This window comes from Schistocerca americana, chromosome 3, assembly GCF_021461395.2.
Source record: "Schistocerca americana isolate TAMUIC-IGC-003095 chromosome 3, iqSchAmer2.1, whole genome shotgun sequence".
NCBI lineage: Eukaryota > Metazoa > Arthropoda > Insecta > Orthoptera > Acrididae > Schistocerca > Schistocerca americana.
Window position 1 is genome coordinate 617002404 of NC_060121.1, and position 22589 is coordinate 617024992.

The 22589-nt window shown below is 42.2% G+C and overlaps 1 protein-coding gene across 1 annotated transcript in view; it reads right to left on the reverse strand.

The window, feature by feature from the left end:
* Positions 1 to 8555: 8555 nt before the first annotated feature.
* Positions 8556 to 22589, reverse strand: part of LOC124606255 (ATP-dependent translocase ABCB1-like) — a 150669-nt gene continuing 136635 nt past the window's right edge. Inside the window, exons 16-20 of the mRNA XM_047138232.1 lie at positions 18356 to 18550; positions 11678 to 11884; positions 11408 to 11554; positions 10296 to 10471; positions 8556 to 8691 (exon numbers count right to left, since the gene is read on the reverse strand). Of these exons, the coding sequence (XP_046994188.1) occupies positions 8556 to 8691; positions 10296 to 10471; positions 11408 to 11554; positions 11678 to 11884; positions 18356 to 18550 (861 nt within the window). The remainder of the gene's footprint in view (positions 8692 to 10295; positions 10472 to 11407; positions 11555 to 11677; positions 11885 to 18355; positions 18551 to 22589) is intronic.

Below are 22589 nucleotides of genomic sequence, written 5' to 3' on the forward strand. Positions count from 1 at the left end.
ATGAGGATATATAACGGTAGTTCAGTACATAAAGGGAGATGAAGATCTAATAGTTATGGGGATTGGAATGCAGGTATGTACCTGAAATATCTTGTATGTGTGTGTGTGTGTGTGTGTGTGTGTGTGTACTTGTTCATATACAGACACGATCTAATGATTTTTTTCGTACGTTGCAGATGGCAGCTTTCCATTACAACTGATGGGTGGTGACACACTAGACCTAACGGAGACAATAAACTCCAATGATGGAGTGACTGGTTTGGAATGACTGAACCAGCATCGCTAACCAACGAGGATTGCAATTGTAAGTACACATTTTTATACATGTGCGTGAAATATTTTTGTGCTTTGATTGTCTGACATTAGGCTGTTTGCCCATAGGATTCTTGAATGACATCACCAATTTGACGATGGATGATCGTCTCTGAATATGTCAGTCTCGAACAAAACTATCCAGTGGCTATGGACGTACGTAAGTACTGTTTATGTATGACACATATTGGCTACCATCTGTTGAGAGTCATAGAAATATGAAGCCAGTCCTCAATATAACCCAGCACACGTGGTCGACATAATGGTCATGGAGTGTTATATGAGGGAGAGATACGTTGGTTCAAATGGCTCTGAGCACTATGGGACTTAACATCTGTGGTCATCAGTCCCCTAGAACGTAGAACTACTTAAACCTAACCAACCTAAGGACATCACACACATCCATGCCCGAGGCAGGATTCGAACCTGCGACCGTAGAGGGCGCGCGGCTCCGGACTGAGCGCCTAGAACCGCGAGACCACCGCGGCCGGCGGAGAGATACGTCTTTGATAATAAAATACCCAGCCCTCATGAAGATAATGAGTATTTACCACCGCACTTTATGAGCCCATTCTCATCTGTAAGCTGACGTGACTGGCTTCCGTATAGAAGGAACTGAATACATAAGCGACAGTTCACATTTCTACAATAATTTACACTAGCATACAATGCTTACAAGATTTTACCTTGTTTGTAGGAGCGCTTGCTGCCGACATTGAGATGACGGACATAGATTCCCATGCTGCGTTGGATAATATATTAAACATTCAACTGCTCGGTTATGGAGAGATGAACCTCTGACTGACTAATACCAACATGGAGTATCACCTGCATAAGTACCGGAAAAAATACTAAATGTGCATATGATTCTTTTTTTGGAATCGTCAGACACGTACTTATCTATCACGTTGCTTCTTTTTCCCACAAGACAGTTGGAACCATCTGCAGGCAGTCTATCTGTTGCAAAGTAAGTCAGTTATCTCGCCTGTTCTACTACAGTAGGCCAGCACCAGGATAGCAGGAGGAATGGTTTAAATTAATCATTTGCTGGAGGCGTATATGAGGATAGGATCTCATACACCCGCATTGATAACTCTACTGCAGGCTACCAAGACCCAATGCATTTCCTAAATGCATGTCTATCTATCTGGAAAGGGAGCTTCTCAGAATCATTAACGATCTGTGGTATCCTGTCATTAAGAGCAAAGCAGTTTTATACACTGAACTCACGTACTCCCCAAAACAAAATGATGGTGGTGAAGAGAAAACCATTGTTCATAATTGGAGGGAAGAAGGTGTGTCGTTGTGGGGCACCTCAATTCATCAACTTCCAAAATGCAGTTCAGAAATTCTCAGCTGAATTTTCTGACATAGTTCAAAAACAGTGATTTTTATCGTAATATAACAAAAACAATCAGTGTAGATCGCAAATTGTGTTTATTATTGTGGTAACCGGTTTCAATCGTATAAAGACCATCTACAGACCAGTATGTAACTCTGAAATTAACAAAATAGTCTAGGAATAATACGGCTGTCCCATTGTATAGCATTAAGTAAGCATAAATTTATTATTCCCCATGTAATTCGTTAATTTCAGTGTTACATATTGGTCTGAAGACGGTCATGTGTGACTGAAACAAATTACCAGAAAATTAAACGCCATTTGAGATATAAACTCATTGTTGTTGTTGTATTAAAATAAAATATCGTTGCTTTTCCAATTACGACATAAAACATTATTAGCCTACTCCTAGTGAGGGATGTGGAACTTTAAAAAAAATTGAGGAATCAGGACAAAAATAAACAAAAAATATGAACGTTGAGTTTAACAAAAAATGTTTTCCATTTGATGTTATTCCAAAATGTCCGAAAGTTATGTGTATACTGCACTCAACCAAACTCCACGTGTGCCAATTTCATCACATTGAAAACACATTTTGCAGATCCAAAGTTCCTATAACGCAGGCACACACGCATAAATCAACTTGACTGCGTATGCAAGAACATAAAATACACATCAACAAGGCAGTTTTAAAACCGATATCTTAAGAACACAGCCTACTGAAAGACTAACAACATAAAATACGAAGCTTGCTTGAGCACCAATGAACAACGCACTTTCAAGAATTATGGCAACAGCTTACCTCTGGTAGTTATCAAGATATTCATCAAATAACACACGCAAGCAGCAGTTTGCGATTATTGCTCAAAACGGCCGCAAACAGTCTGATACAATCAACAGATAAAGGGCGTAGCCAGAATTTCGTCAAAGGGAGGGCTCTGTTTTGTTAAAGAGATCCTTAAAATGGTTCCTGTTTTTCATTTTATTCGTAAAACACATATATTAATTTTTAAATTTTTTGTTCATAATTTGCTTTCGGGAGACCTTCATACAAATAGTATTTGTTTTATAAAATTAACCTTCAAAACGTTTTGTTAGAAAGTATAACTTATGTTGTCAACAGTATATACATAAGAAGTACCCAAATTAACAATTAACCCATTAAGGCTGAAACTTGCGCTAACGCAACATTTCATTCGTAATACTTCTGCATAAAATGAGTAGTAAAATTTCGAATTTCTTTAATACAACATTTAGAGCACATCTGAAAAAAACTAGTTTAGGCATTTTAATTAGATCACTGACCGTAATGTTGACCACCGTGAATTTTCGAACTTCCAGATAAATTTGTGTATTTCATTGCGAAAGTTTTCATTGTCTTCCCTAATTAGCATGTGGTGAATTGTAAACGAATTTTATACAGTGAACTTCTTTCAAACTTCCGTTATCATACTACGTCACTGTTTAGAGACGCCAGTTAGAATTCGAACTTTTTTTTATATTTACAATAATATTGCTAATGTTGCGTTTACGCAACTTTGGGACCGCCGAGTATATTTGTGAAACACGGCTGCTTCATTCTACCATAATAATATATCGGTAATCTATTGTTGACGGAACAGTTTATTACTGTCAGCTTTTGTTCGGGAGATATTCATTCAGTGTGTTTACAGATAGAACGATAGCTCTTATCAAATATTCGCTACTGGTCAGTTAGTTTCATTGAAGTTTTGTCCGCCCTCAGTAGCTGAATAGTCAGCGTACGGATTGTCAATCGTTTGGGCCCGGGTTCGATTCCCGGCTGTGTCAGAGAATTTTCTCCGCCCAGGGACTGAGTGCTGTGCTGTCCTCATCATCATCCTATCACCCTCATCGACTGCAGGTTGCCGAAGTGGCGTCGCATTGAAAGACCTGCACCTGGCGAACGGTCTGCCCGACGAGGGGCCCCAGCCATGCGATTAAATTAAAAATTGAAGTTTTGCATTTTGTTTACTTTTGCGTTATACAAATTGAACCTCATTTTGGACTCTGCCTTACTTGTGATTGGTTTTTTGTGGCCGTTTCACTACAAATAGCTCTGTACTCGTACTCTTAGATGTTCCACGGACATGTTCGCTGCGGTTGCTCTCTGTAGGGTGAGTGGTAGTAAAAACAGGTCACGAGACCGAGTGGGTACACTGCTGACCGAAAGAAAGGTGTTCAATCCACTGTAATTATACATTGTGTCACTAGCTCAGTGTGGCAAACACGCCTCATTCAGTTGACCCTGGCGGTGCTGACTCATGGCCAATTGTTTTCAGCAATGGTAGGTGCCCTGGACTGCTGACGACAAGCTGGAGGAGGCCTGACAGCCTCAGTGGGCCACAGCCCTCACGTCAGCAGTGCTGCGTGTTGAGTTGCGGCGGAGTTCCTCTATGGGAATAGCATCGCGCTCTGATTCGGCCGCCCACGTGTTTGCCACAGCGTTACGTGGCGACTGCTGCGTTTTTCGTGCGATCCGTAGCCCTTCGGCAGGAGTCGGTCAGAGGCTAACTCGGATGGTAGGTCAGCAGTGCTGACGCACCTAGTCTCGTAGCTCAGTGATGATGGTGGCTGGTCCACCTGGACTCGAAGGCACCTGCTGGCGATGCCCAGTCGTCTCGTCATCCACCACGACCCTGGCATCGCGCCGGTGTTGCTGGACTCTGAAGTGCCCCTGCCTCAAATTTCAGGAACGTTTACCTGGATGTGATATGCATTTGTTACGCCAAAACCTGGCACCTAATCACGAAGCCTGTAGCAGAAGTCATGTCTGGTGTGGTGGCAACAACCTGCCACATCTACTACTACTAGGTGTTGCTGTTTTTTGCCGAGTGCAACTAGCCCATTTTCTGCCTACATGTGAATGATTTACTTCTGAAACAGCACTTCTCCACTCAGTCACATTTTTCAGGGAATGAAAGAAGCATTCAGTAAGGCATTATTTAGTGAGAAGAGCTACGACTTTTTTTGGGGGGGAAGGGGGGGGGGCTATATACTACTCAGTGCAGATATTTTTACATCTTGTTCGACAACATGAGACCAATGCAAAAGCCCATAGAATATTTTAAAACTGGTGGAAGAATACTGTTTCTCAAATAAACACTGATAACTTCGCAAATAAAAAGCAATAAATCGTTTCTAATGGTTTATAATGAACTTAGAAACTACAATTCTTACTACAGAAAAGTTGTGTTGGTGTGTGTGTGTGTGTGTGTGTGTGTGTGTGTATGTGTGTGTGTGTGAGTTTCATTCTGATGAAGGCCTGTTTGGCCGAAAGCTTTGTTTGACAGTCTCTTTATTGTGCCTATCCGTGCTTCAGCATCTCCACTATATGGTGAGTACCAAGTATCCTTTTTGTAATACTATAATATTGTCATTATTCCATCCTGGATTTTCCATTGTTTGAGTTTGTGCTCTTAGGAGATCTATTTTAAAACTTACTTGCTGATATTCATTTTATGTCTTGCGTATGCTGTCGAATTGATTTATAAGTATATGGCTGTGTTAATATTAACTGTACTAATATTATTTTGTATGTTGCAGGGGTGCATAGAATTATTATTATTCATTGTATGTTCTTGCGTACGCTGTCAAGTTGATTCATGTAGGTGTGCCTGTGTTAGTATGTTGCAAAAGTGCATAGGATTGTTATCGTTATTGTTATATTTTATTCACTTGGTAAAGAAGCTTGAAAGGCGCTTAGTTGTATAGCCCTGCGTTCCTGTTCTTAGGTGTCTCAAGTTACAACTTATATAAGACAAAGAGTCACCTTGAAGTACTACTTAATTTCTGAACGCTGTGCCTAATAAAGGTATCTGTCTTTCTATATTCCAGCAGGTGGCCAGTTATTTAAATGTGTGTGCTTCCATTTTAAACCCTTGATGCCAGACCCTTTGTGATATCACCACCATCTTCTGTTGTTACCCATTGTTCTACATCTACATCTACATCTACATTGATACTCCGCAAGCCACCCAACGGTGTGTGGCGGAGGGCACTTTACGTGCCACTGTCATTACCTCCCTTTCCTGTTCCAGTCGCGTATGGTTCGCGGGAAGAACGACTGTCTGAAAGCCTCCGTGCGCGCTCTAATCTCTCTAATTTTACATTCGTGATCTCCTCGGGAAGTATAAGTAGGGGGAAGCAATATATTCGATACCTCATCCAGAAATGCACCCTCTCGAAACCTGGCGAGCAAGCTACACCGCGATGCAGAGCGCCTCTCTTGCAGAGTCTGCCACTTGAGTTTATTAAACATCTCCGTAACGCTATCACGGTTACCAAATAACCCAGTGACGAAACGCGCCGCTCTTCTTTGGATCTTCTCTATCTCCTCCGTCAACCCGACCTGGTACGGATCCCACACTGATGAGCAATACTCAAGTATAGGTCGAACGAGTGTTTTGTAAGCCACCTCCTTTGTTGATGGACTACATTTTCTAAGCACTCTCCCAATGAATCTCAACCTGGTACCCGCCTTACCAACAATTAGTTTTATATGATCATTCCACTTCAAATCGTTCCGTACGCATACTCCCAGATATTTTACAGAAGTAACTGCTACCAGTGTTTGTTCCGCTATCATATAATCATACAATAAAGGATCCTTCTTTCTATGTATTCGCAATACATTACATTTGTCTATGTTAAGGGTCAGTTGCCACTCCCTGCACCAAGTGCCTATCCGCTGCAGATCTTCCTGTATTTCGCTACAATTTTCTAATGCAGCAACTTCTCTGTATACTACAGCATCATCCGCGAAAAGCCGCATGGAACTTCCGACACTATCTGCTAAGTCATTTATATATATTGTGAAAAGCAATGGTCCCATAACACTCCCCTGTGGCACGCCAGAGGTTACTTTAACGTCTGTAGACGTCTCTCCATTGATAACAACATGCTGTGTTCTGTTTGCCAAAAACTCCTCAATCCAGCCACACAGCTGGTCTGATATTCCGTAGGCTCTTACTTTGCTTATCAGGCGACAGTGCGGAACTGCATCGAACGCCTTCCGGAAGTCAAGAAAAATAGCATCTACCTGGGAGCCTGTATCTAATATTTTCTGGGTCTCATGAACAAATAAGGCGAGTTGGGTCTCACACGATCGCTGTTTCCGGAATCCGTGTTGATTCCTACATAGTAGATTCTGGGTTTCCAGAAATGACATGATACGCGAGCAAAAAACATGTTCTAAAATTCTACAACAGATCGACGTCAGAGATATAGGTCTATAGTTTTGCGCATCTGCTCGACGACCCTTCTTGAAGACTGGGACTATCTGTGCTCTTTTCCAATCATTTGGAACCCTCCGTTCCTCTAGAGACTTGCGGTACACGGCTGTTAGAAGGGGGGCAAGTTCTTTCGCGTACTCTGTGTAGAATCGAATTGGTATCCCGTCAGGTCCAGTGGACTTTCCTCTGCTTCCCTCTGCTGCCCCAGTAGGCATAAGTCAGTTTAACGATTTTATATTTAGTGTTTCTGTTCGTTGAATGGGATGAACCGGTAATCTGCATGCACACAAGCGCACACACATCCACGCACACACACACACACACACACACACACACACACACACACACACACACACGCCCAGTGGATTAATAACGAGGGCTGGTGTACCGGCCAGCCTGGATGTGGTTTCCAGGCGGTTTTCTACATCCCACTAGGTGAATACCGGGCTAGTCCCCAAGTTCAACCTCAGTTACATAACTCGACGACCTCTGAATACATTCACACTATTCTATGGATTACACTAGACGCAGACAGCTGGGGTACACTAATTCTGTCCCAGTGGGTTCGGGGTGGCGGCAGGAAGGGCAGCAGGCCACCTCTTAACATTAACCTTGCCAAACCGATCGTAACCCTGCTGACCCTGCGAAACTGTGGGAAAAGGCACAAACATAAGAAGAGAGAGAGAGAGAGGATGCACCATTTTAATTCGTAATGGTAAATAAATTGGGATGGAGATGAGATACAGCAAAATGCTTGAGATAGAAATTGTAGGTGGCAAAGAGGGTTACGCATTGCTACTAATGGCCGTGACCTTGAACGTGAGTTTCCGAGGTGATTTGGAGGTTAAAATGACGTTTTAAACTAGGAATCCTATCGTTGGATTAAAGACTTGAAAAGAGCGGCAACTTTTACGTATAAAGTGATACATTATTCAGGGTAATGGCGAGGTTCAATCACGGTCAAATAAACAAATATATTTTTATTTCTGTAGGGATTAATTCGCCATAGAGGAGGGATATGGCAAAATGCAATGTTCGGTGTAAATTGTAAGGGGCATAATGGTCATTCATCATCACCAATATCCCAGGTTTTAAAGGTAATTACAAAAGATAGCTCGAAGATTGAGTTTTTTTTTTTCATTGATAATCCTGTCTGTGATGTCAGGTTTGGAAGAAACAAACTGATATTGAACTTTAAGTTTTATTTAACGTGTTTATTGGCAAAAATAAATACATCAGAGTGTGTAAATATTATTGTGGCATTTTCAAGATACAACAAACGTAAATACAATGTGGATCATTGATTTACAAGTTGCTCAATGAGTACCCTCGCCTCTCATTCCCTGGGATGCCCCTTCCAGTTTGTGTCTAACATTGTATTTTGCTGTAGCCCTCCTCTATTCTACTATTATAGTAATACCTACTAGACCTAAAAACATATTTTCTTATTTGACCTTCATTGAACTAGCCTTGAACTTGAATAATGTATCATTTTATATTTCAGTTCTTTCAAATCTTGAACCAAATATTAGGGTTCCAATTTAAAAAGATCACTTTGATCTCAAATGATCTTGAAAATTATATTCAAGATCATGGACATTAGTAGCAATGCGTGGCTCTCTTTGCCACCTATATCTCATCTCCATAACCTAGTGATCCCCTTTATGGTTGAAATAGTATATATATAAAAATCGATAAATTCTTTTCACTTTTAAAAATTTTGATTTTCTTATTGGCAAAAGGCATGTTATAGTATATATTAATTTGGAGCCAGAACGTATTTTACTTAAATATCCAGGTTGTAATATCCCATTAACAGCATGTATTTGCTATCCCTTTATTACTGCTCTAAGGTGCTTGTCCTAAACCTACTTGCACGTGGCCATTGATGGCAGTTCCTTTTGGTTACAGGAACTAAAATAAATTTTTGATGTTACTGTCCTGAAGTGGTTTTCAGTCTTTAACTTCTGACTGAACGTTGTCGGCAAATACTGACTTAAAATTATTTTTCTTATCCTCAGTGGGCCTCCAGTCTGACATTCTGTGTATGTTAAGTACAATTTTGAGTCACCTCGGCTTCCGTAAACTTATACTTTGCCATGAGCCATAAATACCGTCTTTGTTTCTAAAAAAAGAGAAAGAAGTATGTATTCACTTGCCAGAAGGACTTGGTTATTTCTAAAATTTTGGAATTATGTCATTTTTTAAATATTGCTGTGAGGTGTGGAAGCTCTTATTCAGCATCTGATTGTATGTGGTGCTTAAAGAACAATTACTGTCTTTCTAGATTACTTTCTTGTTTTAGAATTGTCTTATGTAGGGGCTTCCACATGAAGTTTTTATTATTTGTTCATTTGTTGACTCTTAATGTTATTAAACTGTTGTTAAAATTTCATATGCTTTTACTGCCCAACACTACTACTCACCCTACCAGCTGCCTACCGCTTCAAATACTTCTGCTTAATTTGATTCATTTTCGGATTATCGTTCTGTAGTGGAGGTATAATGTAACACATAGACGACTAAATATAGAATTGGCAAGATTTTCTAGACTGAAAAGATTTTAACTTTCAATAGCGTAATTGTTCCTAGGTACATGACCATGTTGCACCTGGGACATATTTCTGCATTTTTCGAAGTACTTTCAGGAAAATCACGAGGAACATAAAGCGAATACCATTATTTACAAATAAAATAAGAAAATATATTAAACTTCTGTTATAGAACTGGCTAGAGGCAGAAGTGTCCTAAGATACATTACTCTCTCCTCTACATTACCTAGACAATCAGTTTCAAAGAAGCACGATAGTATTACTTTAAAGAGCCTTATACAAAATAATCTATTACATTTATCATTGTCAAACATGAATTTCAGTATTATGAAACATGTATCAACGGATTATAAAAAATGATCGCTACTGTGCTGAAAACTTTTTGCTTGTCCCACCTGTCTGCGTATGAAATTATAACCATTGTGCTTCACAACTGACTCAAGTATTGTATTGAAATCATGCTTTCCTGCTATCGCTTACAAGTGACAATAATTTTCACGTGTAACAGGCCGCTAGTAAACTGATACAGAGCCGACCAATACACAACAACATTAAAATATTCCAAACAAATATCACATATAATTTTATTACACAAAGAATGCACATGGCGACAAAATAACAATAAAATCCTGTAATCCACACTGTACATGGAAGTTACTCTGGAACAAATATTACGAGGTGACATATTCCAACAAACGTAGTTATACGTCAACGATCCTGAGGTTGGGACACACCGAAACATCGAAACTTGGAGCATTTTGAGCGCTGCATAGAGAGAGATTCACTTAGGAATCAATGAACGATGTTTGTAAAGGTTGTTAAGTAGACTGCATACACTGAAGTTTATAGTAGATGCCTCGCTTTGCTAGAAGATCTGCATGACTTCCCATCTCAGCAACTTTTCCATTGCTGATGACACATATAGCATCTGCATCTTGAACTGTTGACAACCTGTGCGCGATTGTAACGCAAGTTCGTCCTTCTTTCGCCTTATTGAGTGCCTCTTGAACAATCTGTAAAAAGCATAAAATATACCATATATAAGAAATAGTTTTATGTTTGGGATTCATGTTAAAACAGTTTTGATTGGAGTACCTTTCCTCCAGAATGTATATCGACAGGCATGTCTATGGAATTACTTTCATCTAATTTTCGTCTGAAATGAACTTACCAAATGGATATGAGAGTTTAAGGATACACTAGAAGCCACGCGGGGTAGCCGCGTGGTCCAAGGCGCCTTGCCACGGTTCGCGATGCTCTCCCCGTCGGAGGTTCGAGTCCTCCCTCGGGTATGGGTGTTTATGTTGTCCTTAGCGTAAGTTAATTTAATCTAGATTAAGCAATGTGTAAGCCTAGGGACCGATGACCTCAACAGTTTGGTCCCATAGGAACTTACCACAAATTTCCTACACAGTAAAATCTGATCAGAATTTCATTGCTTCTCGTTTCTATTGAAGTCATAAAACGATCACCAGTCACAAAAGCCTGCAAATTTCTGCTGCGTTAACAAAGGTCTCGCTTCAGCAACTTAACAGTGTGACACTTTGAAAATGTATGTCACGTTTTACCTGAATGAGTGACGTTTCGTGTAATGCTGTATTCCTAGCTACTGCTAGAAAAAAATTTAGTAAAGAAATTGGAGATAGCGGTTAATGCCCGCCGACATTAGTGGTGGAAAATTTGGGTTATATTAGTTCTGAACTCACTCTAAGGCTGCTCGTGTGACAGAAGAGTCACCTGGTGAAATTTCTAACAGTTCGTCGTCATAGGAAACAGACACTAAAAAACAAGTAATTTAGAAGCAAAAACGTTCCTTATAGCATTTCGCTTGAAATGAACGGAATATTGCTTCTGTATCAAGGTTAAGGATACACATTGTTAATGGAATTACGATCACCATTTCCAGCCATATATTATTCATCGCCTTTTAACGTTCAGTGAACAGTTACCTTTTCACTATCCGAGTCCAGTGCCGACGTTGCTTCATCCAGTATAAGGACACTGGGATTGCGAAGTAAGGCCCTTGCAATTGCCACTCGCTGTTTCTGGCCCCCACTGAGTTGAGCTCCTTTGTCTCCCGCAAGTGTGTTGTAACCCTGTAATTGTGAATTTTACTTATTTTAAGAAATGTCGCCCTGACAAGAAAAGGACGACTTTTTGACCGTAATTATTTTCCTAAGTTAGAATGAACTAAGTACTGATGGCTTCCATTTTAATACCTTAGGTAAAGTCTTTATAAAATTGTGGATGTTTGCTTTCTTAGCCATTTCAATGATGTCATCCATGGGTACGTCGCGGCTGTTGTCACCATATGCGATGTTCTCGCCGATTGTCCTGTCGAAGAGGACAGGTTCTTGCTGCACCAGCCCCAGCCGCGATCGCAGGGAAGACATTTTGACTTTGGACACATCACGGTCATCGAGAGCCTGTAGATACAAAATCATCTTAGTTAGTTAAAAATATCCCGATATGGCTGAACACATAATGCGGAATACGTTAGCTTACGTAACGGTGGTAACAGTGATGTAAACATTACCCAGGTTATAGACTATTGGTCATGTGCAGTCACCAGCTTGAGTTTATTTTCAGACCGTTTTCCACAGTCGTTCAGACGACTGGTAGGCTGATCCTCAATCTCTAACTCAAAAAATACAACACACGAACCATAAAACAAAACAGACAGGACAAAGTATAGGCGATTCACACACAGAACGCACACACAACTTACATTTGTTAGGTTAATATGGAAACAGTAGGGCATCCGGTAGCAAAAATAGATAAATTCAGAAAACTATGAAAATTGCGGCCTCTTACGACAGAATAAATGCTAGAAAAGAAAGATGTAAATTAAGACTTTAGAATATGAGTCATTCTGTTTAAAGTTCCAGATGACGAAGCAGAGACTTTCTCCAAGCAGAAATACACTCCTGGAAATTGAAATAAGAACACCGTGAATTCATTGTCCGAGGAAGGGGAAACTTTATTGACACATTCCTGGGGTCAGATACATCACATGATCACACTGACAGAACCACAGGCACATAGACACAGGCAACAGAGCATGCACAATGTCGGCACTAGTACAGTGTATATCCACCTTTCGCAGCAATGCAGGCTGCTATTCTCCCATGGAGACGATCGTAGAGATGCTGGATGTAGTCATGTGGAACGGATTGCCATGCCATTTCCACCTGGCGCCTCAGTTGGACCAGCGTTCGTGCTGGACGTGCAGACCGCGTGAGACGATGCTTCATCCAGGCCCAAACATGCTCAATGGGGGACAGATCCGGAGATCTTGCTGACCAGGGTAGTTGACTTACACCTTCTAGAGCACGTTGGGTGGCACGGGATACATGCGGACGTGCATTGTCCTGTTGGAACAGCAAGTTACCTTTCCGGTCTAGGAATGGTAGAACGATGGGTTCGATGACGGTTTGGATGTACCGTGCACTATTCAGTGTCCCCTCGACGATCACCAGTGGTGTACGGCCAGTGTAGGAGATCGCTCCCCACACCATGATGCTGGGTGTTGGCCCTGTGTGCCTCGGTCGTATGCAGTCCTGATTGTGGCGCTCACCTGCACGGCGCCAAACACTCATACGACCATCATTGGCACCAAGGCAGAAGCGACTCTCATCGCTGAAGACGACACGTCTCCATTCGTCCCTCCATTCACGCCTGTCGCGACACCACTGGAGGCGGGCTGCACGATGTTGGGGCGTGAGCAGAAGACGGCCTAACGGTGTGCGGGACTGTAGCCCAGCTTCATGGAGACGGTTGCGAATGGTCCTCGCCGTTACCCCAGGAGCAACAGTGTCCCTAATTTGCTGGGAAGTGGCGGTGCGGTCCCCTACGGCACTGCGTAGGATCCTACGGTCTTGGCGTGCATCCGTGCGTCGCTGCGGTCCGGTCCCAGGTCGACGGGCACGTGCACCTTCCGCCGACCACTGGCGACAACATCGATGTACTGTGGAGACCTCACGCCCCACGTGTTGAGCAATTCGGCGGTACGTCCACCCGGCCTCCCGCATGCCCACTATACGCCCTCGCTCAAAGTCCGTCAACTGCACATACGGTTCACGTCCACGCTGTCGCGGCATGCTACCAGTGTTAAAGACTGCGATGGAGCTCCGTATGCCACGGCAAACTGGCTGACACTGACGGCGGCGGTGCACAAATGCTGCGCAGCTAGCGCCATTCGACGGCCAACACCGCGGTTCCTGGTGTGTCCGCTGTGCCGTGCGTGTGATCATTGCTTGTACAGCCCTCTCGCAGTGTCCGGAGCAAGTATGGTGGGTCTGACACACCGGTGTCAATGTGTTCTTTTTTCCATTTCCAGGAGTGTAAATAACCCTCAGTAGGCATCAGGTGTAATGAAGCACACAAAGTGTCTTAAAAGCAAGGCAATGTCTCTTTATGAAGAGAAAGTAACAGTGCATGATTATGGAATTTTACTGTAGAGAATAATGCTATCATAATTTCTTAAGAACAAGAACAGGAGGAATGCTATTTTGGTACAAAAATGTGCCAAAGAAATTGTGATGAACGCTGTGTCTACATATAAAAGTGGTTAGTCGATAAAATGAAGTGGCTCGCATGAAATAGTTAAGTACAGAGACTAGATGAATATAATTAATGCTGTCCGGAAGTGCATAGCAAAAAAGTCTCATAGTGGGCTGAAATCAAAAACAGAAATATGTTTAGTTTGACACAGTGGTGCTCCTATTGATTTTTATACGTAGTCTATACTAGCTGAGAAGGACCACATTCGTTTCCCCTTTTTTTCTCATTTGGTTGCTGATTGGGAATAATGCGTAACTAACCAACTCGTTTGTGTAGCGCCTTATTCAGAGTGTGTTGGAAGAAATTAAATTTGGTATTTTACTTCCGTGTGTTACGACGAATAATTTTTGCGTGTATCCAGCACACGAACACGCTACAAACAGTTGTCCGTCCGAGACCAAAGATTCCTTTAAACTCACTCTGCAACACTGGAATGTCCATCATTATGTCTGATTGACAGTCTAACTGTACACTCATTTTACCGGAAATCTGAGCTCGAAAGTTTACAACATCGTCTTTGTTTACTGTTGTATCGATGTATTTAAATGTTTCGTTTTTCATGGTGTCATATTCCATATCCACTGATTCCTCTCTTGAACTACATCACTCTGTGTTGCTAAAACTCCTCGCTCACACACTCATACTTTATTTGCGTAGTTTCTCTTCAAGCGGATACACTTTTTCGGTGAGTTGCTCCTCTGTCTTTACTACGTAGCACAACTCATCGACTAAGAAGATTTTATCAGTGTGTGGTTCAATAAGCTATATATCGCTTCCGCATTCTATTCTACAAGATTAGAGAAGGTTCTTCAACATTCGAAAGTATTGCACAAGATTAGAAAACTTTCGTTAACATTCGAGAAATTCGTAGAAACTGAATTATGTTATAGGAAGAAGATCTTGATGCGGAAGAGGCAGAAGATGTCCTGCTGGCCAGCTCGATGTGGAAGCGACCACTTCAAGCATTCATGGGTCCACAACAGCAACAACCGCAATCGCACATCTATAGTACACAACTGGGAGACCAAGGATAGCACCACACATAAAAACCATTGATTGGCGGTGGATAGTTTTGGAGGTATTGTCAATTTCAACCACAAACACTTTACATATATCAGGAGCCCGTCTTAAGAGTCACCAAGCGCAATTTCTCTGATGTTTCGGCAGATATTTGCAGTTTCATCTCTACAATATGCAGCTGGACTCATCCCACACGAATACTGTTCATCACATCTTGCATGTCACGCCCAGAGTCGACGGCAAGAATCGGTTTGTTTCCTGTTACAAACAAAATGATTTTTATGCGGAATTTTACATGCCCATTCAATAGAGCGGTTTCAAATTAGACTAGTGCGGTACTGGTTTACCGATACGTATTAACAGCGATAATAGAAGATGAGCTATAGCGGCGACTGAGCAACGCTGTACCATGGCGGTTGCAAACTACGCGGGCCAAGGCAGGTACTGTCAATCCAGGAGTATCGTTTATTCTTCGTGAAGAATAAACGACCTGCATTTCTGTTTCGGCTGTGATAAGTAAGCAGCAGCAGGGAGGGTTTAAATGGCAAAGTCCCGCCGAGGGTTGTGTCCACAAACAACTGTGGCAACTTGACGGCGCATATCGTCTGGAGTAGATGGGACTCCCCATAGGAAAGAATCTAGAGGAGACAAATGACGGGGTCTTGGCCAGCCATTGCACTCCAGCGATCCATCCTACCAAACGGTCAGTAAACTTTTCATTCATTACTTGCGTGGCAACACTGTAAGCTTGATCTGGATAGCCGTCGTGTTGGAACCACATATACAGTCGCTTATCCAGTGGTATCTCTTCTTGAAAAACAGGTAGAATGTTCCTAAGAAATTGTGCATAAGCATTTCATTTAACACCCTGGGATGGAGTATGTTCCCACAATGGAATTTCCCATGATGCCGCACCATACGTTTACGCTGCATGGTTGTTGGTGTTACCATCGAGGATGTTCAGCTGCCCAGCAGTGCATGTTACGTAAATTTACAGTACCGAGGTTCGTAGAAGTTACTACGTCGGTAAAGAGCACGCGATGGGAAAACGTAGAGTCAGGTCGCAGGCTCTACGAACTAAACCGACAAAATTCTATACGACGTTCGAAACCACGTTCTCCAGTTGTCTGACGTAGTGACAGATGATAAGGGTGGAATTTATGTCGATTCAAGGTACGAATGACACTCGTCTGGCTGAACCTACATTTCCTGTGCCACCATGCTGACGGATAAGAGGCGTAGAGAGGAGAGCTTCTGGACGGATATTCTCTGTCAGCTGCAGTCTTCTTCCTCGTCGTCTGACGTTGAAGCTCCCCGTCGTCACCAGTTAGCTAATAACTCGTGCAAGTGCCTGGCGCGAAGGACAGCGACGATCAGGTTAGACATCCCTGTAGTCTGTACTACCGCGTCATTTCTACAACATTTGTTTGACCGCCGTATGAAAGTACCACGTCTTACTTCTCCTCATTGATGTATATTTCTGCATGCAAAAATGTTGAAGCAAAAATGACCTACCAGTAGACGGGACGTTTCCTGGCAATTTTGCAGTGCAGAAAAACAATTGAAAGGCTTGATACAACAACGTAGCGTGCTGTCAGCGATTTTACAACACAGTAACCAATTCTAGCGGACCTGCCTTTAAATTGTAGACTATTTCTCGGATTATTTTTTGAAGATTTTCGACCTGGAAATTAACAAGCATTGCATCACTGTACTCGTTTTCTGAAGCTTTAAAAAGAAGTACATAATTCTATTTTTAAAAAATCGTATTTCCTTCAATATCTCGATCGATACGAGAATTAAGGCTCTTTATCACTTAATAAAAATTCGTACTCCTTAACGTACTATCATTCGCCGAAAACTTCATTTCGATATCTAGAAACGAGGTGTTACTTCTTACGTTTAGGAACTCCCAAAGTAACGTAGATGACGCTGAGACTAGTAATTTAATATGATACACATGGGGCTGCAGACGTCGGGAAATATCCGGAAACTGGAGAGATATGTTTAACATGTGACGTCACAGGATGACGTACCTCGTCAGACGTGCTGCAGTTGGGCTTGGAGGTGACGGGAGTATTGAGTTATGCAATACATGCACTCGAGCAAACGTTGCAAATTTCGAGCACCTGTTGTAAATATGACATGTTGTAAACGTAGGAGTTTGAAAATTATTATCCTCGCTGTAACCGAGAAAAAACCGATCTTAACTTGTTTTTCTTTCCTGTTATCCCTTCCTGTTTTTGTTTGCAGGCATTATTAAGCAAGGAAAATGTAGATAATTTACTGGTAACGTCGCAGTTCGGCACCTAATACTCGTAGTTATTTACTTGTGACGCAATACGGTAGTTTTTTGTTGTACAGTACTTTCCAGTAAACCAGTTAGTAAAATTATACATCTTACCTCAATTTAAACACTTAACTGTCTAACGAAATAAAAAAAATACTTCCTGCCAGACGGAAGATCGAATCCAGAGCTCCACACACTAAAGTCGCGCGCCTGGGTCCCAAACGATTCCGACCTGAATACGTGACTGGTGTTGCGATAATCAGGTATGGCAGACCGGTAGGCTCAACCGCTACACGTGCAGCTAGGTATAGATATGTCATCTGTTGACGTCACATGATCAACAGTTCTCCTCCACTTTTGTGGCATTTGCTGACATCTGTTGCCCCAAGTGTCTTACATTACATTACTTCTCTCAGTGCCTTCTACATCGCTTTGGAGGTTTTCAAATGTTAATAAGAATCACCCACTTGCTGCATCACATCCAAGTATCTGCGGTATAATTTAGAAATTATACAGTGTAATATGTGTTTTTACTTATCCGTTCTGTTGCACAACAGATGCTTTCCTCTCACATAAATAACTGTGTAGACATTTTCACTGAACAAGTTCAGTATTACCATTAACTAGACCATCGTTGCTCCCTTCTCTACTTCTACGTTCTGTCTCGGATGACGTCTGTGACAAACTATGGAGCGAGGCTGAACTACTGTACTGGTATTCGAAAAGACCTGTTTAAACTCTTGTCCTGTCATCCTGATTTAAATTTTTCCGTAACTTTCCACAATTCGTTAGAACCCAGCAGCTGGTAACAACTCTCAAAAATTTTCATCCCCATGCCACCCCAGTCCAGGTCTGCCCTCCATCTGTAATGATCTCATCATAGGTGTAAGTTTATAATCTCTCTCTCCTTATTTCACGTTAGGACAACATGTAATAATTCTGCTCTTCTCTCCCTGTCGTTATCTCTAAGTGATGATGCAGTCACCAGATTCTTTTAAAATACCATTTACCGTTTAGTACTCACCACAGTACCAGAGGTGGCGTCGTAGAACCTCTCCAGAAGTTGTACGCAGGTTGACTTGCCGCAGCCAGACGGACCCACCAACGCCACGGTCTGACCGGGCTTCACAATCAGGTCCAGGCCCCTCAGGATCACGGAGTCGGGTCGAGTTGGATAGCTGAACTCCACGTCCGAGTAACGCACTTCACCTTCCGCCACCTACAAAATGAGGTACACTGCTATATTACGGTTATAGTTGCTAAAATAAAATATTTTATCCTTATCCTGTGGAGCAAAATTTCCATGTCGTTTACCGTTCTAATGAACTGTGACCAGAATTGAACGGAGTGATAGTTTCATTTGAAGACGTGCCGTGTATGACGACTGAATGTTGCTGTCAGATGCGGAGTATGAGACGTATGTGGGCACGGTATCTGAGCAGCTTGTTAGCGACACGTGTGTTGTACACACGGAAGCACGTAGCGAATTTACCGACTTCGAAAGAGGGATGGTTATCGGAGCAACGCGTGCACCATGGCATACCGGAAGTTACACAAGAATTCGGATTTGTTAGCATTGTGTAAGATCGATCTAAGCGTCACAGAGATAATGTTTCCACATGTTTAAACCGCCATCCCAGAGATATATGGGACGATCGACAGTCCACTGCGAGTCGTACACTGAAGAGCCAAAGAAACTGGTACACCTGAATAATATCGTGTAGGGCTCCCGCGAGCAACCAGAAGTGCCGTAACACGACGTGGCATGGACTCGACTAATGTCTAAAGTAGTGCTGGAAGGAACTGACATAATGAACCCTGCAGGGCTGTTCATAAATCCGGAACAGTACGAGGGGTTGGAGATCTCTTCTGAACAGCTCGCTGCAAGGCATCACATATATGCTCAATAATGTTCATGTATGGGGAGTTCGGTGGACAGCGGAAGTGTTTAAATTCAGAAGAGTGTTCCTGGAGACACTCTATGGCAATTTCGGATGTTTGGGGTGTCGCATTGTCCTGCTGGAATTGCCCAAGTCAATTGGAATGCACAATGGACATGAATGGATGCAGGTGTCAGACAGGTTGCATACGTACATTACATCTGGCAGAACTGTAGCTAGGCGTATCAGGGGTCCCATATCACACAAACTGAACACGGCCCATACCATTACAGAGTCTCCATCAACTTGAACAGTCCCCTACTGAGATGCAGCGTCCATGGATTCATGAGGTTGTCTCCATACTCGTACACATCCATCCGCTCGATATGATTTGAAACGAGACTCGTCCGACCAGGCAACATGGTTGCAGTCATCAACAGTTCCATGTCGGTGTTGATAGGTCTAGGCAAGGCGTGAAGCTTTGTGTCACGCAGTCGTCAAGGGTACACGAGTGGGCCTTCGGCTCCGAAAGCCCATATCAATGGCGTTTCGTTGAATGTTTCGCACGCTGACAGTTCCTGATGGCCCAGCATTGAAATCTGTAGCAATCCGCGGAAGGGTTGCATTTCTGTCACGTTGAACTATTCTATTTAGTTGTCATTGGTCCCGTTTTCGCAGGATCTTTCTTCTTGCCACAGCGATGTCAGAGATTTGATGTTTTACCGGGTTCCTGATATTGGCCGTACACTCGTGAAATTGTCGTACGGAAAAATCTCCACTTCATCGCTGTTCGGAGATGAAGTGTCCCAGCGCTCGTGCGCCGACTATAACACCACATTCAGACTCACTTAAATCTTCATAAACTGTAATTGTAGCAGCAGTAACCGATCTAACAACTGCGCCAGACACTTATTGTCTTATATAGGCGTTTCCGATCGCAGCGCCATATCCTGCCTGTTTACATATCTCTGTATTTGAATACGCATGCCTATCTCGGTTTCTTTGGCGCTTCAATGTATCACCGCCGACTGGAATGTCCGGCGACACGAACCCATTCCTAGCAGGGGTCTACGGAGACAAGTGAACGGCATAGACTTCCGCAGCCGACGACTGACTTGAGCCCCAGTGCTTTCTTATACCTTTTGCTTAATCAAATCAGTAGTACTGAAGGTAAAATCTTTTAGGTTGTAACACAGTGCCATCTTCCTTTTCAGTTTCACCTTATGTAATCGGCGTTCAGACCCCTCCATGATGGGACTTTTTTCAGGAGCTTCTGATATTCCCTGTTAGTTGAGTGCTGTCAAAGACCAGTGTCGTGTTCACTTATAAAAGCGAGTTTTCCTGCGCTTGTTCTGAAGAAGTGGTTTTATTGGGTGAAATTCTTCCAGCTACTAAAGCTGGGCCATCATCATTGAATAGGTAGCGAAACAGGCAGAGGGCCGAGACATGGAATATATGTCAAAATATTGCGATTACTTCCTGGTCGTTGCACTCTTCACAAAGCGTTAGTCCCTAATAGCAGGAAACAAGCTGGAATCCTAAAGTCCTCTTCTCTGCTGAAATTACACTCGTTCTTAGAAAACTCAACTTCTTCTCTGACTTTTTTTCGTTCTATAAATATTGCTTTCTTCGGCTAGCACTCGTACTTTGTTTGAAACTTATGTCTTGGCTGCGGTTGTCCTGATATTCCGCTACAGTAGATATCACACTACTTTTTAATCGCATGTGGTATTTATTCCAGTTAGTGCGTTCTTTTACTGTCATTCCACTTTTGCCCATATCATTTTTGCCACAGCGAGACGTCACTTCATAGACTTCCACAGTGTGAAGGTAATCAGATGCCTCTGTTATGTTCTGACTGAAAAATATGGTTTTTATACTATTTTCCAAACAATTACGCTTATGCAGTCAGTAACTCTAGAAACTAAAAGTAACCTAACAGAATGAGAAGCGGTTCCTCGACATTTATATTAGCATTATCAAAAATAATTCGCTTGGAAGCTCTAGTTTTTGACATATCATCATAGCTTTAGGCCTTCAGTGTATCGTTTAGGAAGTTCAGCTGATGATGCCAAGCGGTTATTGTCACCATATGGCAGATGTGCGGTAACAAAATATTTATGAGTTGCTACTGATGACAAAGACTAACCCATACTAATGTCGTCAGACTTCATAATATTCTCCTTTATAAAGGGTGATTCCGTGACGATGTTACGATGTTACGAACTTTCGGGGATGATCGAAAAGGGCAAATGCGTCAGTTTGAGGTAAGGGAACCTAGTCCGGAAACGACCGAGTCGAAAGTTACAGGCGAAAATCGTTCTGATCCATCTGACAGTGGAATAAGTGTATCGGTACTGTTGTTGCTAATGTCGTAGGATAGGCAACTTTCGGAGGTTGTATTATAGACCAAAACAAGAAAAATATTCACTAAACATGCCCTCTAAACTGCATACCTAAAGAGATATGAGCGTTTTTTCTCAGTAGAAGGAGTATGTTTCACAGCAATGAAGATGAACAAGTGTTTATAGCTCTTGAGGTATGCATTTTAAATCCCGTATTCACAGGAAAATTTGTTTCTTCTTTATATCCATAGTGACATCTCTGAAAGTTGCAAACCCTACAATCGTACCATCAATAGTACCGGTACTGCATATCATTGTCAGAGGCATCACAGCGATATGAGCTTGTCGTGCGGTAGCGTTCTCGCTTCCCACACACGGGTTCCCGGATTCGATTCCCGGTGGGGTCAGGGATTTTCTCTGCCTCGTGATGACTGGGTGTTGTGTGATGTCCTTAGGTTAGTTAGGTTTAAGTAGTTCTAAGTACTAGGGAACTGATGACCATAGATGTTAAGTCCCACAGTGCTCAGAGCCATTTGAACCTTTTGATATGAGCTTATAACTTTCGAATCGGTTGCTTGCCCCCTACCTAAAATTGATAAATTTACCGTTCTCCATCATCCTTGAAAGTTTGAAATATCATCACGAAATCACAATGAATTTAAAATGGCTCTTTCATAGGCACAATTAGAGCAGATAGCACACGTTTGAAACAATTTGCTCCTCTGACAAAAAGGCCACATTTTCAGTCAGAAAAAAGTAAAAGACTTTCACAATAAAACACGGATCATTGTGAACATCGTGCCTTAAAAAATGTGGCACTAAAGATTACTTGTTAGCTCCGTTGATAGGATGGCACATTTTAAAAAAAAGAGCTTCATAGATTCCAAAATTTCTTATATGACGTTCACTCAAAATGAATTTCGCCCCAGAGGTATAGGGTGATTTTGGTCTTCTGTTCCTATATGTGTTGATCGATAGATCTCGAATACTGTACGACACAAAGTGAATACAAATCCTACAAACACAAATAAGT